The 23,528-nt window shown below is 39.1% G+C and overlaps 1 protein-coding gene across 1 annotated transcript; it reads right to left on the reverse strand.

The window, feature by feature from the left end:
• Nucleotides 1–887: 887 nt before the first annotated feature.
• On the reverse strand, nt 888–18,946 carry LOC137177470 (NLR family CARD domain-containing protein 3-like). Its single transcript, XM_067583809.1, is given in 11 exon segments — nt 888–2,528; nt 2,680–2,726; nt 3,021–3,194; nt 8,366–8,650; nt 8,652–10,440; nt 11,616–11,844; nt 12,006–12,084; nt 12,543–12,647; nt 13,305–13,442; nt 13,523–13,659; nt 18,770–18,946. Coding segments are annotated over 10 exon segments (3,483 nt in total). The 5' UTR covers nt 13,612–13,659; nt 18,770–18,946; the 3' UTR covers nt 888–1,980.
• Nucleotides 18,947–23,528: the final 4,582 nt, after the last annotated feature.

Below are 23,528 nucleotides of genomic sequence, written 5' to 3' on the forward strand. Positions count from 1 at the left end.
AGAAGGAAATATACAGTCAAGATTTCAACATAAATGTGGATTGTAAAGCTGCTACACAAATAAAGTTTGATTTTCCAACATGTGAAAATGTTCAGGACTGTAAAATCAGACACATGTTTATTTCTGATAATAAGAGTTTCTTAACGGACTGTAAAAGTCTTGTTTGGTGACATTTGGAGAAAGATTTAGTTTTTCCAAACCTGCATGTTCAGCATGATGGAAATAGAAAACAGCTGTTAGTTTGGATGAAGTTTGACAGCAGGAGTCCAGATGTTTTCTTCATCTTTCAAATGAAGTGAAAAAGAGAAAAATGAGAGTTTTTCTGTGCTAAAGTAAAGTGGAGAACTGTACCTGGATCTGTAGATGTGATGGTTTCGCCTCCATGCTTGCAGCTCTGTGTGCAGTCTGTGTTTGGATGTTGAGCTGAGCTTTTTACTGTCTTTACTTTCTTTCTTACTTTCTCCTCTCTCAGCTCCTCGTCACATACCTGTTCTGACCTCTGACCTCTGACCAGCTGATTCTCACAGCAGAAGAAGACAAACGGACGTCTGTATTCACTTTGTGTGCAGAAAGTTAACCGACACACATGTTTCACTGTTTTCTTCCTGGAGAAGAAAACACTTGCTTTTTGTCCAAAGCACATTTTCCAAATATAACTATTAATGTTGATGATTTATATCAAAATATGACTTTTCATTCAAAGTTGAGTTGTGTGAAGGTTGTAGAAATGAGAAACTGACCCTGCGCTTAACTGTGTGTGAATTAACAATATAACTATTAAGAATGTACAGGTTATTGTTAGAGTGCCATTTTTCTGATACTGACAATAAAGATCAAATGAAAGCTTCTATATTATTTATGATCATTTTTTTATTGGACATAGCAGGTGATACTGCAGATACATTTATTTCTGCCTGAGTAATATAAACATACAAATGATCAACTTTACTTGGTACAACACAAAAACAGGAAATAAGAAACATTTTAAAAAGATTTTAAACAGATTTATTATCCTGTAAATGAGCTTTTTATTGTGGATATTTAGTAAGGCGCTAAACTGTCAGCTGTTTGTCCTCTAATATTCTGTTCACATACAGCCAGAGCTGCAACAATTAGTCCATTCATTGATTATCCATCAACAGAAAATTAACACTTCATAATCATTTGAGGCATTTTGAAGCAAACATTTTATGATTTTAGCTTCTCAGGTGTGAAGATTTAATGCTTTTCTTTGTCTTACATGATAATAAACAGAAGATTTTACTGTTCTGGACTTTAGTTCAAACAAAATGAGACATTTAAAGACGTCGCCTTTGACTCTGTGAAATTACAACCAGCATTTTACACAATTTACACATTTTCCTGACATTTTATAGACAAAACCAAGAATTGATGAATCTATGAATCATAATGTTTATTTACAGCTCTACACGCACATCCAGTAGAGACACATATCAAAATATGTCGGTTTCTGAATTGACTATATGATTTAAAAAAACAACTAATTGAACAAGAACCCCCCAAAAAACAAGAGTAAAAACAACAAAGAGCCGCTATAGGCCAGCGGATACTTACTGTCATTATGTGTGTTACAGTTAGTTGGCAAAACTATTCCAACATTTTTAAAAACCTTGGTCACAACTTGACATTTCAGTAAACTTTCAGCCAGTGGTGGTTTTCTCTCTGAGAGCTTCTGAGTTTCACTTTGGATGTTGGACTTCAAAATTCACTGAGATTCATAAGGATCAAACCCACAACCTCCGGACCTCAAAACAGTCCTCTAACAGACTGGGCTATCTGCTCTGAGAACATCAGCTTCTTTTTTACAGCTTTTTAAATGTGTTTATATGTGACTGACAAACAAACTGTCAGTCATGTGGAAACCATGTTGGTTTAGAAACTGCATTTACAAGCAGTGAGAGATCAGGTTGGTATTAAATAACATGAGAAAGTTTCTCTAACAGCAGGAGCCCCTGCCTCCTACAGAGAACAAAGAGACAACGAAGAGCCAGACCTGCCAAACCAGAACCCAAACCCAGCACACAGAGGCTGAGTGAATGTTGTGTTGAAGGTGTGGAGGTGGATCAGTGTGTCAGAGGAGACTCTGTAGAAGGACAGAGTGCCAGCAGGATAGTCCACATACACTGCTACTCTGTTAGAGACAGAGGAGGAGGAGGAGGAGGAGGAGAGGACTGTTTCTTTTTTATTGTGACAGACAGAGTAACCACCATCAGAGGACTTCAAACTCCAGGACTGATCATTTCCTCCAAACCTACAGTCAGCTCTGTCTCCTCTCCTGCTGATTGCTCTGTAATTCACTGATATATAAACCCATCCTCTCCACTCAACCTCCCAGTAACAGCGACCAGTCAGATCATTTCTACACAGCAGCTGAGGCCTGCAGTCAAATCTGTCTGGATGATCAGGATATGATTGATCCTCTTCCATATATGTAACCTTACTGTTGTTGTCAGACAGTTTGAGTTTTGTGTTTACTGTGTTTGGATCCAGTGTGAGTTGACAGAAATCTGATGGAGAGAACGAGACATAATACAGCTGCAGTTATTGATCTATCATCTGTTTGATGACATCATCTTCATCCTCAGTAGGATGTGAATAAGTGATGTCACAGTGTGAAGTTTGCTTAGTTTTCATGAATCAAATGAAAAACACACTTACACTTCCTCAGACCTGGTTTCAACCATTGGACCCCAGCAGGCTGCAGCCTGAAAGGAGGAGGGGGGTCAGAGCAGCACGTTCTCTTTCAGCATGCAAACATGGACATTACATCGCTCTAGTCTACTGTTTTATTATTCAGTCCAAATGTGGGGTTGGGCTTTGATACGCTTTGATCCAATCTGAATCCAGTATCCCAATCCTTGAATCTAATCGGGTTTAACTTTCAACATTTACAGGAAACTTCAGTTAGAAACAACAAAAAGTCAAAGATTCAGTTGAGATCTGTGATCAGCTCTGACAGAGAAAATGTTTCCAGCTCTTCAGATATTGTCTCTCCATACCTGAGAGTGTCCAGTCTCCAGTGTGGATCCTCCAGTGCAGCAGACAGCAGTTTCTCTCCTTTGTCTCCTGGATGATTGTAGCTCAGGTCAAGTTCTCTCAGATGGGAGGGGTTGGAGCTCAGAGCTGAGGCTAGAGAAGCAAAGCCTTCCTCTGTGATCAGACATCCTGACAGGCTGCAAACACAGAATACAACACACATGTCAGACAGTCTGAGAGTCCTGCTGTGTACAGTCAGATACAACAATAAACTGTCTCCACACTAACTAACTAACTAAAAGAAGAACTGAATAAGGGAGCTCCAGAAAGTTGAGCCATCAGCCAGATGAGAAAAGTCAGCAGCTGAGGGATGATTCAGCAGCATGTTTTTACCTTGTCATTTTGATCTAAATGTTAAAAACATGTGTGTTTATGAAGAGTGAAGCTTTTGTCAAAAGGAAGAATAAAGACGTACTTTTATCAGTGCTGTGTGAACTTTTCAGGTTTGGTATGTTTAAGTTTTTTAAAACCTAACAAAATCAAGGAGCCTCCTGAGTAACTTCACAGTGGTTCATCAAAGTATCATCAGATAGACTAGTCTCCATTTTATCCTACAACTGGTGCTGGCGGAACCTCCTGTGAATACTTGTCTGTCCAGGTACAACAGCTGTTAGACACATTTAGAGGAAATCTGTAAAATCATCTGTGATGTTAAATAATTCAACAACAAAAGCAAAGTAAAAGAAAACAATAAAAATCTGCATGGAAGGACTTCCAAGTTGGGTGCCATGGGTGAGTGATGTTTTTATGTGAATTCCTCATTATAAATGTTTCATGTGTGTTTTAAGTAATTTTTTGTTTCATCTTAATTGTTGCACAGTTGAAAAGAATTAGGGTGGCCTAATCCACTAAGTCCACCCCCTTTATTGCCTTTAAGGTCACTACGGATCATAATGGGAGATTTATCATGGTGTCTGGCACTTTAGTTAACGTATATGTGCCCAATAGGGATGATTCAAAATTCATGTCTACACTCTTTTCCTCTACTCAAAATTTTAATTCCCATATGTTGGTTCTGGGGAGAGACTTTAATTTTACTATACTCCCTGAGAGGAACTACCTACTGGGGAGGTCCTCCAAGAACTACATATAATCAAGGGATTTTCTGTGTTCGCATTCACATCGCCAATAGGATTGCTGAAGTGACATAAGCCAGCCAGCACTTCTGTGCGAGATATAACAACAAGATGGAGGACGCTGTTATCGGAGCTGTGTGTTTGTTGTATGTGGTGGGTTTCATGATAATAAAAATATAATGATAATGTATATAATATATTATGAGAGACTGATAAAAGTAGCATATTTCCTCCATTGCACATAGGCTCAATAAAGCCTGGAATTCAGTGTTGGTCCATTTCTCCGTGTTTTGTTCAATTTTTTAAGGCTAACGGTAAGAGCTGTTGTTCACACAGCTCACATTTTACACAGGTTTTTAAAAACGTTTGTTGCCGTTGCTGCATTGGCCTCTGTGTTTGACCAATCAACGTACACTTACATCTGGACTAATCGACATACACTTATGTCACTCAAGTTTCCTCATCTGCTGGGAGAGTACCCAATCTGAAGCAGGAGCTAAATAAGTGCCTCAAAATGGTGTTCTAAAAACTACGATCATTCCCAGTTCCTGCAGAGTGGACATGATAAAAAGGGTTTAGTTTCTTCAACAGTTCTTAGTTACTCTGGTTTGAAAGTGTCTTATGTCATCAGTCTTCAACAGATCCTCTAAAACCAAGACAAGTTCTTCCCAATCATCTATTTTACCTCAGTTCTTTCTCAATATGCCATACGTAATGTATGGAGCTTTCTTCACCCATGAGACGGACAGTATTCTTTCTTTTTATTTTACTTTGTGCAAGATGAGTAATTAGAGAAAAAAAAAAAAAAAAACATATGACACAGGACAGTACAAATGGGAGAAGCAACAGAACCAGACAATAACCCCAAAAAACCAATAACATGAACATAAATAAACAAATAAATACAATTTTGGCTTAATAGTAGATGCACATGTGTGTGTGTGACAGTATTCTTTCTTCTCAAATGTCCATCGCACATATTCGTGAATTGATTGCTTCTTGGCAATCTGAAACGCTGCTCCCATGAGACCATTGTCATCTCTGATCACTCTCCAGTCCTGCTTGAGCTGTCATTTCCTCAGAAACATTCCACCAATTATCAGCGGCAGCTGAATCCTCTTCTTCTCTCCAACCAAAAATTTGTCTTCAGTTTCCACTGAAATTACAAAATTCTTGGAGATATATATCACATTCAAAGTATCATATTGTAAAATATAGGAAACCCTCAAAGTATTATCTTTGCAGCCTTATTATATCTTTCTCAGCCTATTGTAAAAGATCACTAGGTCAAGGCTAAATGAACTGCGTCAATTCATATCCTCCCTTGATGAACATTATGCAAACTGTCTGTCGCAAGATCTTTAAAAGCAGTGTCTGCTTTTGCAAGTTGAGTTTGATGAACCTTCTACCAATGAAGCAGAGAAATTACTCACGGGAGCTGAATTAAAAATTACATATGAGTAGGATGACAAAAGTAGTAAGTTCCTTGCCCACCAGATTTGTAAAATAGAGGCATCCCGATTAATCCCAGCAATTATAGCCTCTTCAGAGGAAATATAATAAAAATATATAATTTAAATATAAATTTATTTGATGCTTTTTTGCAGATCCGCAGTATTGACCAGGCTAATTGGGAGGAACTAGGGAGGGTCACAAGAGATATATGCCGCAATCTCTTCCCTTGGTAGTGGTAAGACCCCAGGACCAGACAGTCTACTGATCAAGTTTTATAAGACATTCTCTAACATGCTCACCCCGTTCCTGTCACAGGTATTTGCAGAGTCAGTCAAAAGCAAGATTACCATCAGATGATACGCTGCAGACAGCCCTTGAGTCAGGCACGTGCAGCTGGGAAAGCTTGTCCTGCAGCAGGGCCAGGATGATGATGTTAAAGGCAGAGCTGAAATCCACAAAGGGAGTCTAAGAGTGGGTCCGTGATGGTTCTGAGGTGGGACAGTACAAGGCGCTCAAAAGACTTCATTACCACAGAGGTCATATTGATGGGTTGGTAGTCGTTGAGTCCTGTGATCCTTGGTTTTTTAGGGACGAGGATGATGGTGGCGGTCTTGAAGCAGGCTGGCATGTTGCATGTCTCCAGTGAGGTGATGATCGACACTTTGTGCTTTAGAGTGGAGGGACAGACCGAGTCTGGTCCTGCTGCTTTGAGGGCGTTCTGTCTCTTGAACAGCCTGTTAATATCCCTCTCCAGGGACATTAAGGAAAAAGGATAAAGATTCCCTTAATTGCAGCTCTTGCCACCCAATTTCCCTTCTAAACTCGAATTATAAAATATTAACTAAGATTTTAGCCAAATGTCCTGAAACCTCCCTCCTACTGACAATTTCCTCTGATCAAACTGGGTTTATTAGAATCAGGTATTCTTTTTTTAACACTAGATGACTAACATTCTCTACGTACCCCCATCTAAACAAGCAGATGATCCAGAGGTTGTGATCTCACTCGACACAGAAGAAGCCTTTGACTGCTTCGAGTGGGATTATTTCATTTTTGCATTCAGTTGCTTTGGATTCAGTTGGAACTTCATCAAATGGGCAAGCATTCTTTATTTGTCTCCCACAGCTACCATACGCACCAACAACACTTCTTCAGCTTCAGCTTCCTCCTTGTTACATAGAGGTACCAAGCAGGGCTTCTCCCTTTCCCCCCTCTTATTCGCAATAGTGACTGACTCTTTTGCTATCTTTCTTCATTCAGAGCAGAATATTAAAAGGGATCTGTGGCTCTTCTATACTGTATGCATCCTGCTAACCCTGACCCATCTTCAGAATGGGCCCAGATTCAGGAGGCATCTTGTTACCCAGTCACCTTGTCCTCTATGCCGTGTTCCTGTCTCCCCTTATCGTGGAATAAAGTGTGCAGTAACCAATTTGTAAGACACTCCCTTAAGGTTTGGGCTGAGTTCCACCAGGCACACAGACATAAAGATTTTTCTCTGCTTGGCCCAATTCACTTCATACATGATAGTACATTTGCTGCCTGGCACACTCTGGACCTCACATATCACAACTGTATGTTAATCATTTCACCTCATTTGCACAGCTGCAAAGCAAACATCATCCTCCAGTTAAACATCACTTTAGATATCTCCAAGTTAGAAATTTAATTCAAATTAATACTCCTAACTTCCCTTCCAAACCCTTGCCTACTATAATTGACTCCATCCTTCAAATGAGATATGAAAAGGTGTGAATTTGATGATCATACCTAGGATGGTGTACTGGATCGGATATTTTCATCATCCTTCAGTGCCAGACATCATTTAATACCGTTCAAAATACTCCATTGGGTTCATTGGTCCAAGGCCCAGATAAGTCATATTGCACCCAACTTTGATCATATCTGTATAAGATTGAACCTGCTTCTTTATATCACCAATTTTGGGCCTGCCGTTTGGTGGAAAAACTGTGGGACAGGCTATTTAAATGCCTCTCCAAAATACACCACACAAATATTCAACCCTCTCCATGCATCAAGTTCTTTTGGAGTTTTACCAGTAAACTTACTCCTGTCTAGACTTCAGTGTGGGGTGATGGCCATAGCCACGCTTCTTGCAAGAAGGGTCATTCTTTTAAATTGGAAATCTCTGACATTCTACCATTCAGATCTGCTGACATCTTTAGGTTTAGAGGAGATCAGATACTCACTTAAGGGTATATCCAACATTTTCTCTAAGATCTGGGACTCCTGTAAAGCTTATCTTGCGAAGACTGATTTTTAACCAGTTCTTTCCCATGGTTTTCATGTTAAGGACTTGTTTCTGATTTTTTCCTCTCTCCCTCTCTTTTTGATTTACTTTTATCATTATTAGTACTATTACCCTTATTATTATTTCATTATGTAATCTGGCTAGCCATGTATTTGGTCTATTTGTGTCCCCTTTGTGTGTATACATGTGCTTTACCATATTTTTAGCTTGTCTCACTGCATCTTTCTGACTGTATGTGTTTGTGTGTCTGTATAACTGACTAGCTACGTAGTGATCTATGGTCCTGAATTGTTCTTGCTCTGCTCATATTCCTAACTATAAAATTAATAAAAAAGAGTTTAAAAAACATCTGCATGAAAAGTAATTCTCTACTGCTGAAATTTAGTAAAAAACTGGTTTGACAAATCATATCAGCAGAGACAATTTGACACAGGTTTAATGTTTATCTTCTAATGTAAGTCAGATTTTAAATGTTCATTTGTTTAACAGGTTAATGAATCCTGACCTGAGAGTTTTCAGTGTGCAGTATGGATTCTCAAATCCAGCAGACAGCAGCTTCACTCCTGAATCTTGAAGGTTGTTGTTACTCAAGTCCAACTCTCTCAGACTTGAGGACTGGGAGCTGAGAACTGAGGACAGAGTGGCACAGCTTCTCTCTGACAGGTTACAACCACTCAGTCTGGAGAGGAAATAATATGAAAAAAGTAAGAAGTTATTAATTTTCTGTCCTGTTGAAAAGATAGCAGAGCATTTAAATGATGATGAATAAATGTAAATATCTGTGTACTTACAGAGCTTTGTTGGAGGCTTTGACCACTGGCAGGAGCCTCAGAAGAGCTTCCTCTGAAGCAGAGTATTTCTTCAGGTCAAACACGTCCAGATCTTTTTCCAATGACAGTAAGATGAAGACCAGAGCTGACCACTGAGCAGGTGACAGTTTAGCTGTGGTGAGACTTCCTGATCTCAGGGACTGTTGGATCTCCTCCACTAGAGAACGATCATTCAGTTCATTCAGACAGTGGAACAGATTTATGCTTCTCTCTGCAGACAGATTCTCACTGATCCTCTTCTTGATGTACTCAACTGTTTCCTGATTGGTCTGTTGGCTACTTCCTGTTTGTGTCAGCATACCTAGGGGAGTCTGATTGGTCTGCAGTGAAAGGCCAAGGAGGAAGCGGAGGAACAAGTCCAGGTGTCCATTTGGACTGTTTAGGGTCTCGTCCACAGCTCTCTGGTAGAAACATGTCTCTGCAGATTCTTCTTTAGTTTCAGACTTCTGAGATGTTGTTGGTTCTCCTGACATCAGATTGACTCCAGACTTGATGAATGTTAGATGGACATGAAGAGCAGCCAGAAACTCCTGAACACTCAGATGGACAAAGCAGAACACCTTGTCCTGGTACAGCCCTCTCTCCTCTTTAAAGACTTGTGTGAACACTCCTGAGCACACTGAAGCTGCTCTGATATCGATGCCACACTCTGTCAGGTCTGATTCATAGAAGATCAGGTTGCCTTTCTGCAGCTGCTCAAAAGCCAGTTTTCCCAGAGACTCAATCATCTCCCTGCTCTCTGGACTCCAGTGTGGATCTGTCTCAGTTCCTCCATCATACTTGATGTTCTTCAGTTTGGTCTGAACCACCAGGAAGTGGATGTACATCTCAGTCAGGGTCTTGGGCAGCTCTCCTCTGCTTTTCAACACATCCTCCAGAACTATAGCAGTGATCCAGCAGAAGACAGGGATGTGGCACATGATGTGGAGGCTTCGTGATGTCTTGATGTGTGAAATGATTCTGCTGGCCTGCTCCTCATCTCTGAATCTCTTCCTGAAGTACTCCTCCTTCTGTGGGTCAGTGAACCCTCTGACCTCTGTCACCATGCCAACAAACTCAGGAGGGATCAGATTGGCTGCTGCAGGTCGTGTGGTTATCCAGAGGCGAGCAGAGGGAAGCAGTTTCCCCCTGATGAGGTTTGTCAGTAGCACATCCACTGAGGTGGACTCTGTAACATCAGTCAGGATCTCATTGTTGTGGAAGTCCAGAGAAAGTCGACACTCATCCAGACCGTCAAAGATGAACACAACCTGGAACTCTTCAAACCTGCAGATTCCTGCTTCTTTGGTTTCAGTAAAGAAGTGATGAACAAGTTCCACCAAGCTGTACTTTTTCTCTTTCAGCACATTCAGCTCTCTGAAAGTGAATGGAAATGTGAAGTGTATGTCCTTGTTGGCTTTGTCTTCAGCCCAGTCCAGAGTGAACTTCTGTGTTAAGACTGTTTTCCCAATGCCAGCCACTCCCTTTGTCATCACTGTTCTGATTGGTTCATCTCTTCCAGGTGAGGCTTTAAAGATGTCTTCTTGTCTGAGTGTTGTTTCTGGTCTGTCTGGTTTCCTGGATGCTGTTTCAATCTGTCTGACCTCATGTTCATCATTGACCTCTGAAGTCCCTCCCTCTGTGATGTAGAGCTCTGTGTAGATCTGATTCAGAAGGGTTGGGTTTCCTGCTTTAGCAATCCCCTCAAATACACACTGGAAATTCCTTTTCAGTTTAGACTTGAGGTTAAGCTGGCACATAGCAGGAGACTCTAAAAGAAGAAAAAAAACTTCATTGAGTATGCTCTAAAGGAAATATAACCACTTAATTTCCTTGAAGAACAAGCAAATACGGGTTAGGGGTACTCTACATACTCTTTCGCAAAGAAAACACTAGTAAGTAAATAAATGTTCATAATTAACCTGGGTATAGATATGGTGCTGAACTTGGTCTAGATGTTAAAAATGCTGTCTTTAGGGACTTTCTTGTTGCTAGACTAGTTCCAATTAGCTCGATGTGTTAGAATACTGAAAAGTCCTAAAAATTATTAAAATGGTTCAAGCCTGATAAAGCCACTGAAACTTAAAGTGGCTCAAGGTGTGTGGTACCTTCTGCACACTTTATACATTGGCAGTCAACTCTCAGGTCATTCTGCGGCTCTGAAGATAGATCATGAGTATAACGACTAAAAAAGCTCAGACATAAAGCTTCCAGTCTCTGTGTCCCAGTGATTCAATGGAGTAGAACACTCAAGACGTTCTGAAGTTGTGGGTTAAATCCTCAGAGCAACTGAGATTATTTTAAAGTCCAAACCTCACAGTGAAGACTATGGGTAACTCAGAATCACAGGTTCATCCCAATTTCTATCCCTGGGCACCTTACCTATGGATATTCCATTTATATAATTCTCTAATTTTCTTATAAGTCTTATCAATCAAATCCAGTAATGCCTTGAAATTAGTCAATTTTAGTTAAATAAAAAAACATATTGTCTTGCCTATTGGTATTACAGTTCTGTAACTCCCCAAATTTTCAGTAATTGAAACAAAAGCAGCACAAAGCATTGGCTTAGGAATGACTAACATGGGCTATATGTTGTAATGCCTTGTACATGAAAAATAAAATTGTGAAGTAATTTTCAAAGTGTGACACCTGAGACGATGGGAAGATGGCTTCACAGTAGTCAAAGGGTATTGTGATAAAAGCACAAGTTCAGAGGTAGATTCCAAGCTTTTGCTATTGGCTTACTTGATGTTCAATGATCAGATACCAAAAGATATTGCCAAGATGAATAATGAGGAGGGAACTTGCCAAACACCAAAAACTCAGCAGTGGACCAACTTAAAACTTCTGGATATTGACAAATGTTTAAATTTATAGCCATTCAAATTTGAGTTTAATTCGAATATCATTATACTTATTTCACCAGTCTTTAAAGCCTCTTACTGCTCTGCAGACGGTCAGCCAGCTCCTCCTGCTTCATTCTCCTCAGGAAGTGCAGTGTGATCTTCAGAAATGCCTCTCTGCTGCTCCTCCTCTGCCCTTCCTCCACACTGTCCAACACCTCCTCATCCTCCCTCTCACTCTCTAAGCATTCTGGGTAATCTGAACTCAGAACCTCCTGCATCTTCTTCAGCTCGTTCTTCACAAAAGAGACAATGTTCTCCTCCAGCAGCTGGAACAGAATACTATATGAATGACATAATCAAACTAACATCATGCAGCAAACATCAGATCCGTGTTGGAGAGACTGACAATCCACTGGTCTACAAAGTGCAACATGGAGATGATTGTGAACAGAAAAGATGTAAAAGTAGTTGTTGTACATGTACAAACCATAAATATGGAGTCCAGGTGTGTTTGATGCTGTTGGGCAGGCTGACCACTGGGAACCTTTGAGCTCTCCTGGTCCACTCTATGGAGGAATCATGAAGAATGAGCTAATATTATGTCTGTCCACAAAGAGACAAACACAAGCTAAAGGTCCATCAAGTGATATTTGGATGTTAACAGAGAATCAGATGACTTCCTCTAGTGGTAAAGCTTTACTAGTCCTGCTGATCCCACTGAGAATCAACAGCTCAGTCTGTTTGTAGCTTTCAGCTCAGAGTCAGTTTAGTTTAGTCCCAACAGCTCTCCCTCCCTCATTGTACACTACTGAAGTGCCCTGGGGAGAGGCAGCTAGAGCCAGTGTATGGTTGTATCAGAATGGTTGTAATGGGCAGCTCCAAGTGTGAATGTGTTTGACTGTGTGAGTGTGAACACTTCTCAGAGAAGTTCATCTGACTCAGTAAAGGTTTAAAAAAAAAAGATCTGTCAAGAGTCTGGTGAAAACACATTGTTTTGTTTTTGTTATCAGTTTGAAATCTTCACCTGTGAACATCAGAGTGGCGTCCATTTTTGAAGTTATAAGGACAACCCATAGACCGATCACTCTTCATAGACACACCGCTGGGTTCAGGTTTGTCCAGCTTCCTCCTGATAGAAACACAAGATAATTTCTGCTCAGCACCCAGAACACACTGAGACTAAATCTGTCAGTGATTTAATACACCTACTGTACACAACACAGTAGTATCCAGGTAGTTTTATATGAATTCACTGTTAAACTTAAACATGAACTGTATGAGTAGAGCTATATTCAATGCAGTGTGCAGCACCTGGAGAGGTGAGGCTGACACTCAGCCAGGGACACAGAACTGCATGAACTCCTTAAATCTCAGCTTGTGGTAAATGAGTGTTGGGGTTCTTATTCTCAGTTGTCATCTTTAATGTTATTATGTATTAAAGACATTTTTTGTGAACTCTGATGAGGGGCCCTTCCCTCATACGTACTCTAACATTCACACTGATCTTCTCTGTCCATCATCACTATAAAATGATCATGAATCAATAGAATTCATCATTTCAGAAGTGAATTATTCTTTAAAACATTTCAAATTTGAATTTTAATTGAAACAGCAACAAACTGAAATTATCTAATTATCAACATTATGAATCTCTTATGGAGCTAAACTTACTCACATCAGAAATATCAACAAATGATCCAAATCTCAAATAATTCAGCTGAGAACTATTTATACTGACTTAGATTTTTGCTCATATTGTCCCATTTTAATGCTGAGAACAACTTACTTTTGATCAGATGAATGACTTTGTTTAAAGTTAATAATATCATCCTTTGACCGGTCGCTCTTGAAGGACACACAGCTGGGTTCAGTTTCAGGTCCAGGTTCAGGTTCAGCAAAATCTGGTCTTGGCAGCTCTGGGCTTCTATACAACATACACAGAGCGTTGAGAGTGAATAATGATGGTGGAGAACAGTGATGGACAGTTAGAGATCCTCATCTCACCTCTGAGCTTTGGTCTGGCTGTCATGTTCCCCACACAGAGAGCTTTCAGAGGGAGGGACTCCCTCCTCTCTGTCCTCACACTGATCCATGCTGTTGAAGTCACATCCACATCAGTCACAAACACTTTCTACCTTCATCTGGAGAGGAAACACAAATCATCCTTTACATCATTTCTCCTGTCAAATCCTAAATATCAGCTGCTCCTGCTGTGATTGGCTGTTATTTTCTGTTATATATCAGTGTGAATGCAGCCAGACAGCAGTGTGAGGCAGAGAAAGCTGCCATCAGTTGCTGTACTTCTACTATCAGTCCACTAGATGGTGTCATGAAGCTGCAGTGAAGTGAAGAGCAGCACACATGATGCATGGAGGAGGATTTACATTCACTGACTGAATCTGAGAGGAAGCTTCATTAATTAATTCATTAGCAGGGATTCTAACACTGCAGGCAAGAAATATCTGATAAGTCACAGTAAATGCCATCCGACATGCATTATACTAAAAAGTGTATGTACACCAGCAGCAACTATGACCTCAATAATAAGCATTAAGTAGAATAACTGAAGTACTGAAAATGTAGAAGCTTTGTAAGAGTAGAATTGATGGCAGAGCTGTTGTATTGGATTGCATTAGATTGTACAAGCGTTCCTAATGAAGTGCTCACTGTACTTTTGAGTAATTTAATCAATAACAGTGAGTGTTTCTCTACATGAGCACTTTTATAATGTAGACGTGCATTTGATTGATGTATCTGTTTTTATTGTTGTTGTTGTTGCTGTGATGTTATATTGAAGACACTGATGTCTGAGGATAACTTCACACTTAATCATATTTTATAAACAATCATTTCTTTTTGATTTAAAATCTAAATCATAGCTGTGGGGAAAAAAAGAGTGGAGTAAAAAGTAAGTTACAAAAGCAAATGGATCCTTCCAAAAAACTTGTAAAGAGTTTCAAACTAAATGAGTGAGTCTCAATAAAGAGCTTCCAAACACATTTGATGACACATTTCCATGAGTGCTGTGTTTCTGAATACTACAGTGTTTATTGAATAAAATAAGTGAAGCCCCCCGCTGTCTCCACATCAGTCCTTATATTTCACTCCTCTATGGTCCCTGTAGAATTTACTGCTCTCCAGCTTTACTGTGTGTTGTATTGATGTGTGAGAGTTTCTTTAATGATTTACTTTAAAGATTAGAGACGCTGCTTTCAGGAACTAAATGTTTCCATGTGACGTCACTGCAGCAGGTATCGTGGGACATTTAAGCAGCAAAACTAAAAACTGTAGTTATAAAGTTGACAAGACAGAGGAACAGAATGAAACTTTTAATGATCAGACAGTTGTGATGGAGCTCAGGATTGATCAGGAGGACGCTGCTTTACTCCAAACAGTCTCCCTGTCTGAACCTGGACTGTGTGTAGAAGAACTCACAACATTAATTAACACTGATTAACATTAACTAACATTCATTAACATTCATTAACACTAATTAACATCAGATCCTGTCGGCGTGTCTAGAGATTTAAATAATCAATGAAGTTACGCTGCTGTGTCTCGTGTTATTAATCACAATGTTCATTTTTATGACCCGGTCCGCCCGATCCGCGGATATAACAGCGACCTGAAACAGGCAGGAAATGGTTTAAATAATGGCCGATAAACGTCCTGAGTGGACTTTTATCAAAGTTCTGCTGTTTCTAGAGGAGCTAAGCTAACAGCATTTAGCACTAACAACACGAACAAAGAGCCCTTAAAGAGTCAAACACTGAAACTGTCGGTTACATTACCTTTAGATGGAGAAGAGAATCTGTGCCACCATGTTAGAGAAAGAAAGTAAATGTATGCAGGAAATAGGCGGAGAGAGAGGTGTGTGACGTCACAGCGACCCGCAACCGGTGTTACACTTTATTCTGTCACCTGCTCAGTATCTTCTTGGAGCAAAAATGTGCCATAAAAACACCGAAAAATATGATATTTGTCGGTTTGAGGTATTTTGTATTTGTAGTATTAACTAAAGTTGTAAACAGAACATAGATCTCTTTCCTTGTTTCTTCTTGTAATAACTCAGTGTATATATATATATATATATATTCTAATTCTCTAAGAATCAAGGCTGTACTGTGTGTACTGTGTGTGTCGTCTCTAGACTGATGAAACCTACATAACTGCCTCTCAGACTGTAGGATCCATTCTTTCTCACTGTCCTCACTATCAGCATGAAAAGACCCCAATCAATTGACCCGCTGCCTCTCGTCCATTTAGCTCATAAAATCTCGTGTATGCATCATTTCCAGTGAGAATTACTGTAGTAGATAATAAAACCAGGCTCGTCATTTTCCATCATGTTAACATCTCCATCACTGAACATTGTGTTGAACTAACTGCAGGTTTCAGTCAGGATTTAGAGCTGCTGAAAGTTACTGATGATCTCCTGACTGCATCAGACAAAGAGCTTCTCTCTGTACTCGTCTTGTTAGATCTTAGTGCTGCATTTGACACCATTGATCATCACATCCTGTTACAGAGATGGAACATTTAACTGGCATCAAACTGAAATGACAACTGCATTTACTTTGATTCTCTCATTTGTAACTGATGCACTGTGAAATCCCCACATATAAACATGTATATCAATATAAGTTTAGTATAAATATAGTTTGACTGCTGTTTGAGCTCTGATTGGTCGGTTAGCAGCTACTTCCTCACACAGTTTGTTAGAAGACAGCAACACTCCAGCAGAGTCAGCACACGAGCCTCAACAAACACTGTCACATTGCACAAAACCTCATCTGGACAATCAGTCTTTTCTGTTAAAGGAGCAAAACTATGGAGCTGAAAATGCAACACAATGTTAATGTTTTCAACAGAGGTGTTAAATCATGGCTGAAAGAGAAACACTGCTCTCACACCTAACATTCCTGTATAGACACACCTGGAGTTTGATTTTCTTTCAGCTGTTGTAAATTAGCGTTTCTCTACAAACACTAAATACAGTGCACTAATGCCTGTGCATAATTGTATGTTGTAGTTCCAATAAATAAATAAAATAAAGTGAATTTAACTCAGTCGACTGTAAGAAAAACACTCACACAGGAGGTAGAGACTCTGCTGCTCTGCAGGTTTCAGTGATCACTTCCTGTTACTGCTGACATATCAACAAGAACAAGATCAACACAGTAAAGTTGAATAAAGTTTGAAACTCTTCACATTGAATGATTTCTGCTCTCTCCTCACTGTCTGACTGATAAAGAAACTTGTGGTGGAAAACACAGCACATTCTCTTTATACATTATGAGTCAGCACTATCTTAACACCTTATATGAAAGCTTTGCTTCACTTACAACTGTCTGGGTTTTGTTTACTATACATGTGATGATGATTCTCTGAGTCTTCTTCCTTTGTCTGATAATCTGGGTTCAGAACCATGTAAGGTGGAAGATGTCAGAATATGATCAGAAACATGCTATTTCCTGTGTGTGTTGTTGTACAGACTGCTGTATAAAACTGGAGAAGCTGCTGCTCTCGGCCTGATGCATATCATGTTACAGAAAGACATTCTCTCTTCGTGAGTCTCTTATTTAATACAAAACTCAGACTCTGTCACACATTAACATGAACTGTGATCCATCCTAAAGAATCATTGTAGACTGACAGGAACACTGAGGCCAGCTGTACAACTCACTGACCACCAGGGGGAGCTCACTTGTTACAAACCATTAATGTAAAACACTGCCAATACTGTGTGTAACCATGGTAATACTTTGACCAACAGACACGTCAATGAACAGGAAGTCACAGTATACAGTAGCTGTCTGGACAGACAGTACAAGAAACCTTTTGATATTAGAGGGCGTTATTTTATTTAGTGTTCATTTAAAACATCTTTAATAGAGGTTGATAGTGAGGTTCAGTTTCAACTAATAATATAATAAGAATAACTTTATTTATATAGAACCTTTAAAAACAGAATTTACAAGGTGCTTTAACAGCCAAAAAGTCTGTCAAAGTGTTTACTGATAGTGAAGGCAAGATGGAACAGGTTGAAGAAAAACTGCTAAAATTAGCTAATTCTTCTTTCTTCAGTTATTTATATGCTTTTCTGATGCTTATTTGTGTCTTTAATGAATATTTCAGGCTTAGTAGCAGAGAACTATATTGTTATCAGTTTCCTTCCAGACATGCACAAGGCACCTCTTCCACTGCCCAGCATCAGGTCTTAAAGGACGGTTCACATTTTTCAAGTCTGTCATGAAACAATACTGACATGTCCTCATGAATGTTGAAAGAATTACTGGTTGTTGTAATTGTTCCTTCTGTCCACACTGAAGAGAAGAGATTCTAAAGTAACTGAGAGCACAATTATTCCCCAAATCAAATTAAGACAAGGAACAAAGAACAATAATAATAGTGAAAAAATCCATGAATATGAACTTTTGTTCATGTTGACATTACTAATGCTCAGACTTTAAATCCTCTGGTCTAAATGTAACATTCTTCATCTTCTCTTCACTTGAATCTCATAATGACTGACAGAGTTATTTCTCTCATGGAACTCTCTTGAACTCTGATTACAAAGATATATGAAGCAATAAATACACACATCATCAGCTCCTGTCTAACACCTGGGACACACTGGATGCGTGTCTGCTGCGGCGCTTCTGCCACTGGCAGCCCTATCTTTCTCGTTTTCCCTGTCTGTTTCTGCTGAGAACAACGCGCGTCACGCAGTGTGAACGCTACAAGCGTGAGACACGCAGCAGTTCAGCGACGCACACGCACTGCTGAGGTTCACGCATCTTGTGTGTCCCAAGCGTAAATGCATATACCAGTAATAAGTCATTATAAAGCAAGAACACAAGTGGACTGTATGCATGTTATTGTAGCAACATTGAACTTGATGACGTCCTCTGACTGTCCCTCCACATCAGTCAATACAATACATTTGATTTAAAGCTTCCACAGGAAACAGTAGCAGGCCTATACTGTAGTGTCTGACTTAACGCTGCTGGAAACAACCTGAAAAAAGTAGATTTAGTTTGATTTGTGAGAGCTGAAGAAAGGAAATAATCATCAGCTGTTCATTAATATTGTTTGATTCCAGTAAATCAATCATTTAACAACATGTAGATTTATCTTCCAACATGAGAGTTCTCCAAACTTTCTGATGAAATAAAAACATCATACAGCAACAAACAAACCCTGAAGTTACTAAAGAGAAAGTTCAACTATGAAACAAAGCAAACTTACAGTTAACATCCAAACTGCTGAAGACAAAGACTCTCCACTCCACGTCTGTCAGAAAAGTGTTTGCCACAGGTGAGCTGTTTCCTGGAACAAGTCAGAGCTCCACCTGTAGAGGAGGAGGGACAGGTAGGAAGACTCACAACATGATAACACTTTATGGATGTTTGTCACTCATTTATTGTTCATGTATTTGTATATTTATTGTTGTACTGATGATTTCTCAGTGTTTATCTGTGTGCTGTTAGAAAAAATAACTCATCATGATGTTCATGTGAAGAGAAGCTAAACGTTACATTTAGATTTATGAGATTAAAGACATTTAACTGACAGATCACTGACTTCATTGTGTCATAAAATAACTGATAAAAATTATTACTGATCTACAGACGCCTCAATAAACATGAATTATAATCCTTCATCAAACAACTTGAGCATCAAAGTCCAGTTTCTGTATCAGGATCTGATGTCAGGATTCTACTATTATAGTTTTATTATGAGTCATTGTTTAACTGAAACACACAGTCACATCAGGAATTCTTAACCACCAGGCTTTGTATTTGTGGCCGTTCAGTCCTCATTCCCACAGAGCAGTTACCCACCAAAACCATATAGAAACCAGTTAAACCAGTTCAATCTAAAGGAAACAGAAGAGGATTCATTCATAAAAATCTAATAAAAATTAACACCAACACTGCAATAGTACAACAAAACAGGAGAATTAAATGTGGACTCTTAAACATTAGATCTCTGTCATCTAAAGCCATATTAATAAATGATCTAATCTCAGATCATCGTATTGATTTATTGTCTTAGTGAAACCTGGCTGTGAAGAATATGTCAGCCTAAATGAATCCAGTCCTCCCAGTCATATTAATACTCACATTCCTCCAGACACTGGCCGAGGAGGTGGAGTTGCAGCCTAATTATCAACTCTAGACCTGAACTTCATTATAACTCATTAGAAAGTCTTGTTCTTAGTCTCTCAGCCAACCTGGAAAACTTTACAGTCAGTTCTATTTGTTATAGTGAAGCGTCCTCCTGGTCCGTACTCTGAACTCTTATCTGAAAAACAACTCTTACAGAAAGTTGCAGAAAGCAGACAAACACACCGGAAACAAGGAAAGAGATCTATGTTCTGTTTACAACTTTAGTTAATACTACAAATACAAAATACCTCAAACCGACAAATATCATATTTTTCGGTGTTTTTATGGCACATTTTTGCTCCAAGAAGATACTGAGCAGGTGACAGAATAAAGTGTAACACCGGTTGCGGTTCACATTTTTCAAGTCTGTCATGAAACAATACTGACATGTCCTCATGAATGTTGAAAGAATTACTGGTTGTTGTAATTGTTCCTTCTGTCCACACTGAAGAGAAGAGATTCTAAAGTAACTGAGAGCACAATTATTCCCCAAATCAAATTAAGACAAGGAACAAAGAACAATAATAATAGTGAAAAAATCCATGAATATGAACTTTTGTTCATGTTGACATTACTAATGCTCAGACTTTAAATCCTCTGGTCTAAATGTAACATTCTTCATCTTCTCTTCACTTGAATCTCATAATGACTGACAGAGTTATTTCTCTCATGGAACTCTCTTGAACTCTGATTACAAAGATATATGAAGCAATAAATACACACATCATCAGCTCCTGTCTAACACCTGGGACACACTGGATGCGTGTCTGCTGCGGCGCTTCTGCCACTGGCAGCCCTATCTTTCTCGTTTTCCCTGTCTGTTTCTGCTGAGAACAACGCGCGTCACGCAGTGTGAACGCTACAAGCGTGAGACACGCAGCAGTTCAGCGACGCACACGCACTGCTGAGGTTCACGCATCTTGTGTGTCCCAAGCGTAAATGCATATACCAGTAATAAGTCATTATAAAGCAAGAACACAAGTGGACTGTATGCATGTTATTGTAGCAACATTGAACTTGATGACGTCCTCTGACTGTCCCTCCACATCAGTCAATACAATACATTTGATTTAAAGCTTCCACAGGAAACAGTAGCAGGCCTTTACTGTAGTGTCTGACTTAACGCTGCTGGAAACAACCTGAAAAAAGTAGATTTAGTTTGATTTGTGAGAGCTGAAGAAAGGAAATAATCATCAGCTGTTCATTAATATTGTTTGATTCCAGTAAATCAATCATTTAACAACATGTAGATTTATCTTCCAACATGAGAGTTCTCCAAACTTTCTGATGAAATAAAAACATCATACAGCAACAAACAAACCCTGAAGTTACTAAAGAGAAAGTTCAACTATGAAACAAAGCAAACTTACAGTTAACATCCAAACTGCTGAAGACAAAGACTCTCCACTCCACGTCTGTCAGAAAAGTGTTTGCCACAGGTGAGCTGTTTCCTGGAACAAGTCAGAGCTCCACCTGTAGAGGAGGAGGGACAGGTAGGAAGACTCACAACATGATAACACTTTATGGATGTTTGTCACTCATTTATTGTTCATGTATTTGTATATTTATTGTTGTACTGATGATTTCTCAGTGTTTATCTGTGTGCTGTTAGAAAAAATAACTCATCATGACGTTCATGTGAAGAGAAGCTAAACGTTACATTTAGATTTATGAGATTAAAGACATTTAACTGACAGATCATTGACTTCATTGTGTCATAAAATAACTGATAAAAATTATTACTGATCTACAGACGCCTCAATAAACATGAATTATAATCCTTCATCAAACAACTTGAGCATCAAAGTCCAGTTTCTGTATCAGGATCTGATGTCAGGATTCTACTATTATAGTTTTATTATGAGTCATTGTTTAACTGAAACACACAGTCACATCAGGAATTCTTAACCACCAGGCTTTGTATTTGTGGCCGTTCAGTCCTCATTCCCACAGAGCAGTTACCCACCAAAACCATATAGAAACCAGTTAAACCAGTTCAATCTAAAGGAAACAGAAGAGGATTCATTCATAAAAATCTAATAAAAATTAACACCAACACTGCAATAGTACAACAAAACAGGAGAATTAAATGTGGACTCTTAAACATTAGATCTCTGTCATCTAAAGCCATATTAATAAATGATCTAATCTCAGATCATCGTATTGATTTATTGTCTTAGTGAAACCTGGCTGTGAAGAATATGTCAGCCTAAATGAATCCAGTCCTCCCAGTCATATTAATACTCACATTCCTCCAGACACTGGCCGAGGAGGTGGAGTTGCAGCCTAATTATCAACTCTAGACCTGAACTTCATTATAACTCATTAGAAAGTCTTGTTCTTAGTCTCTCAGCCAACCTGGAAAACTTTACAGTCAGTTCTATGTGTTATAGTGAGGCGTCCTCCTGGTCCGTACTCTGAACTCTTATCTGAAAAACAACTCTTACAGAAAGTTGCAGAAAGCAGACAAACACACCTGAAACACACAGCAGCACATTTTCACCACTGTTGCAAAGATATGATGCAATTATGCTTAAAGCTGTAGTGAAAACATGTAGAGTTGAGGAAGAAGAGAGATCCGTGTACGCTTCAGTTCAATAACTGAGACCTGAGATAATCTGAGACTGTTGTAGCATCAAAATATATAAAAACAAACATATATGTTACAGATAAAATGACTAAATAACAGAAACTATCTACAATATAGTGTATTCATTTTAAAAAGTAAACATCATGAACTTTACAAAGGCAGTATTCATGCGCGACTATGTATTTTATTACAGTAGGTGTTTCTATTATTTTGTCCCTCCGCTCCCTCATCATATTCACATCTTGGTGTGAAATTGACTTCATAGTAATATTTGCCGCTGCTGAATCTCTGTTCATGTAGCCTCTCTGTCTTTGTTGTCTACCTGCTACATTTTGAATCAACGCTGATGAAAAGTAAGCATCATTTTTCAGCTCTTCATGTGTATAAACGTGATCCCGGCCAGGAGCAGCTGCCAGCACAAATACAACAAGGACTCCACTCATTCATGCATGCTTATAGGAGCTCAGCTGTGTGTGTGTGGTTGAGGAGAAAGTTTTCTGCTTATGTGGAGAAACTGAGCAGTTTTTTTGTCATGGTGGCAGCAACGCGCTGCCGTAACTTCCAGATGTGGATTTGGTGCTCTAGTGAGTATTTACAGCAGCAGGACGGTGACTCAACATGAACTACAGAGGCCATTTTCACTGGAATGAAGGAACATGTCACCCAGTGCAACACTATGGCTCATTGCTGTGTTTTTAATAGTTTAATACCACCAAGTTTTAAGTCTTCATGAGCATGTTCAACAATCATTATTTTACCATTGAAACATGAAAAAAGTTAAAACAATATGACATCTGCTGGTTATTGATGTCAGTTCTGAGCAGCTGAGACCTGACAATAATAATAATAATGAGACCTGAGATTGAAATCTTAGAGTCCAGATGAAACAGCATTTCCAGAGTAACCATCAACATCATATAATCATCATTCATCCTCCTTTGTGGAACCAAACCTTAAGATCAGTGACATCTTACTCAGAAAATAGAATGACATTTGTGCATCTGGTTTCCCAGTTAGTGAACATTAAACTGGTATAATCCCAGCAAGCAGCTGGCAGCACAGCAGAGCATTTTCAGCTCCTGTTCTTCAGTTGGAAGTTTGAATTAACATTATTTAAACAAAATGTTGAATCATTACATGACCTCATTACATTATTTCACTCTGAAATGTAGTGCGGGAGAAGTTTAGGATAATATAAACATGGAAAGACTTTTTTTACATTACAAACAAACAAACGTCTGCTTCA

The sequence above is a fragment of the Thunnus thynnus genome, chromosome 24 (assembly GCF_963924715.1).
Source record: "Thunnus thynnus chromosome 24, fThuThy2.1, whole genome shotgun sequence".
NCBI classification, from domain to species: domain Eukaryota; kingdom Metazoa; phylum Chordata; class Actinopteri; order Scombriformes; family Scombridae; genus Thunnus; species Thunnus thynnus.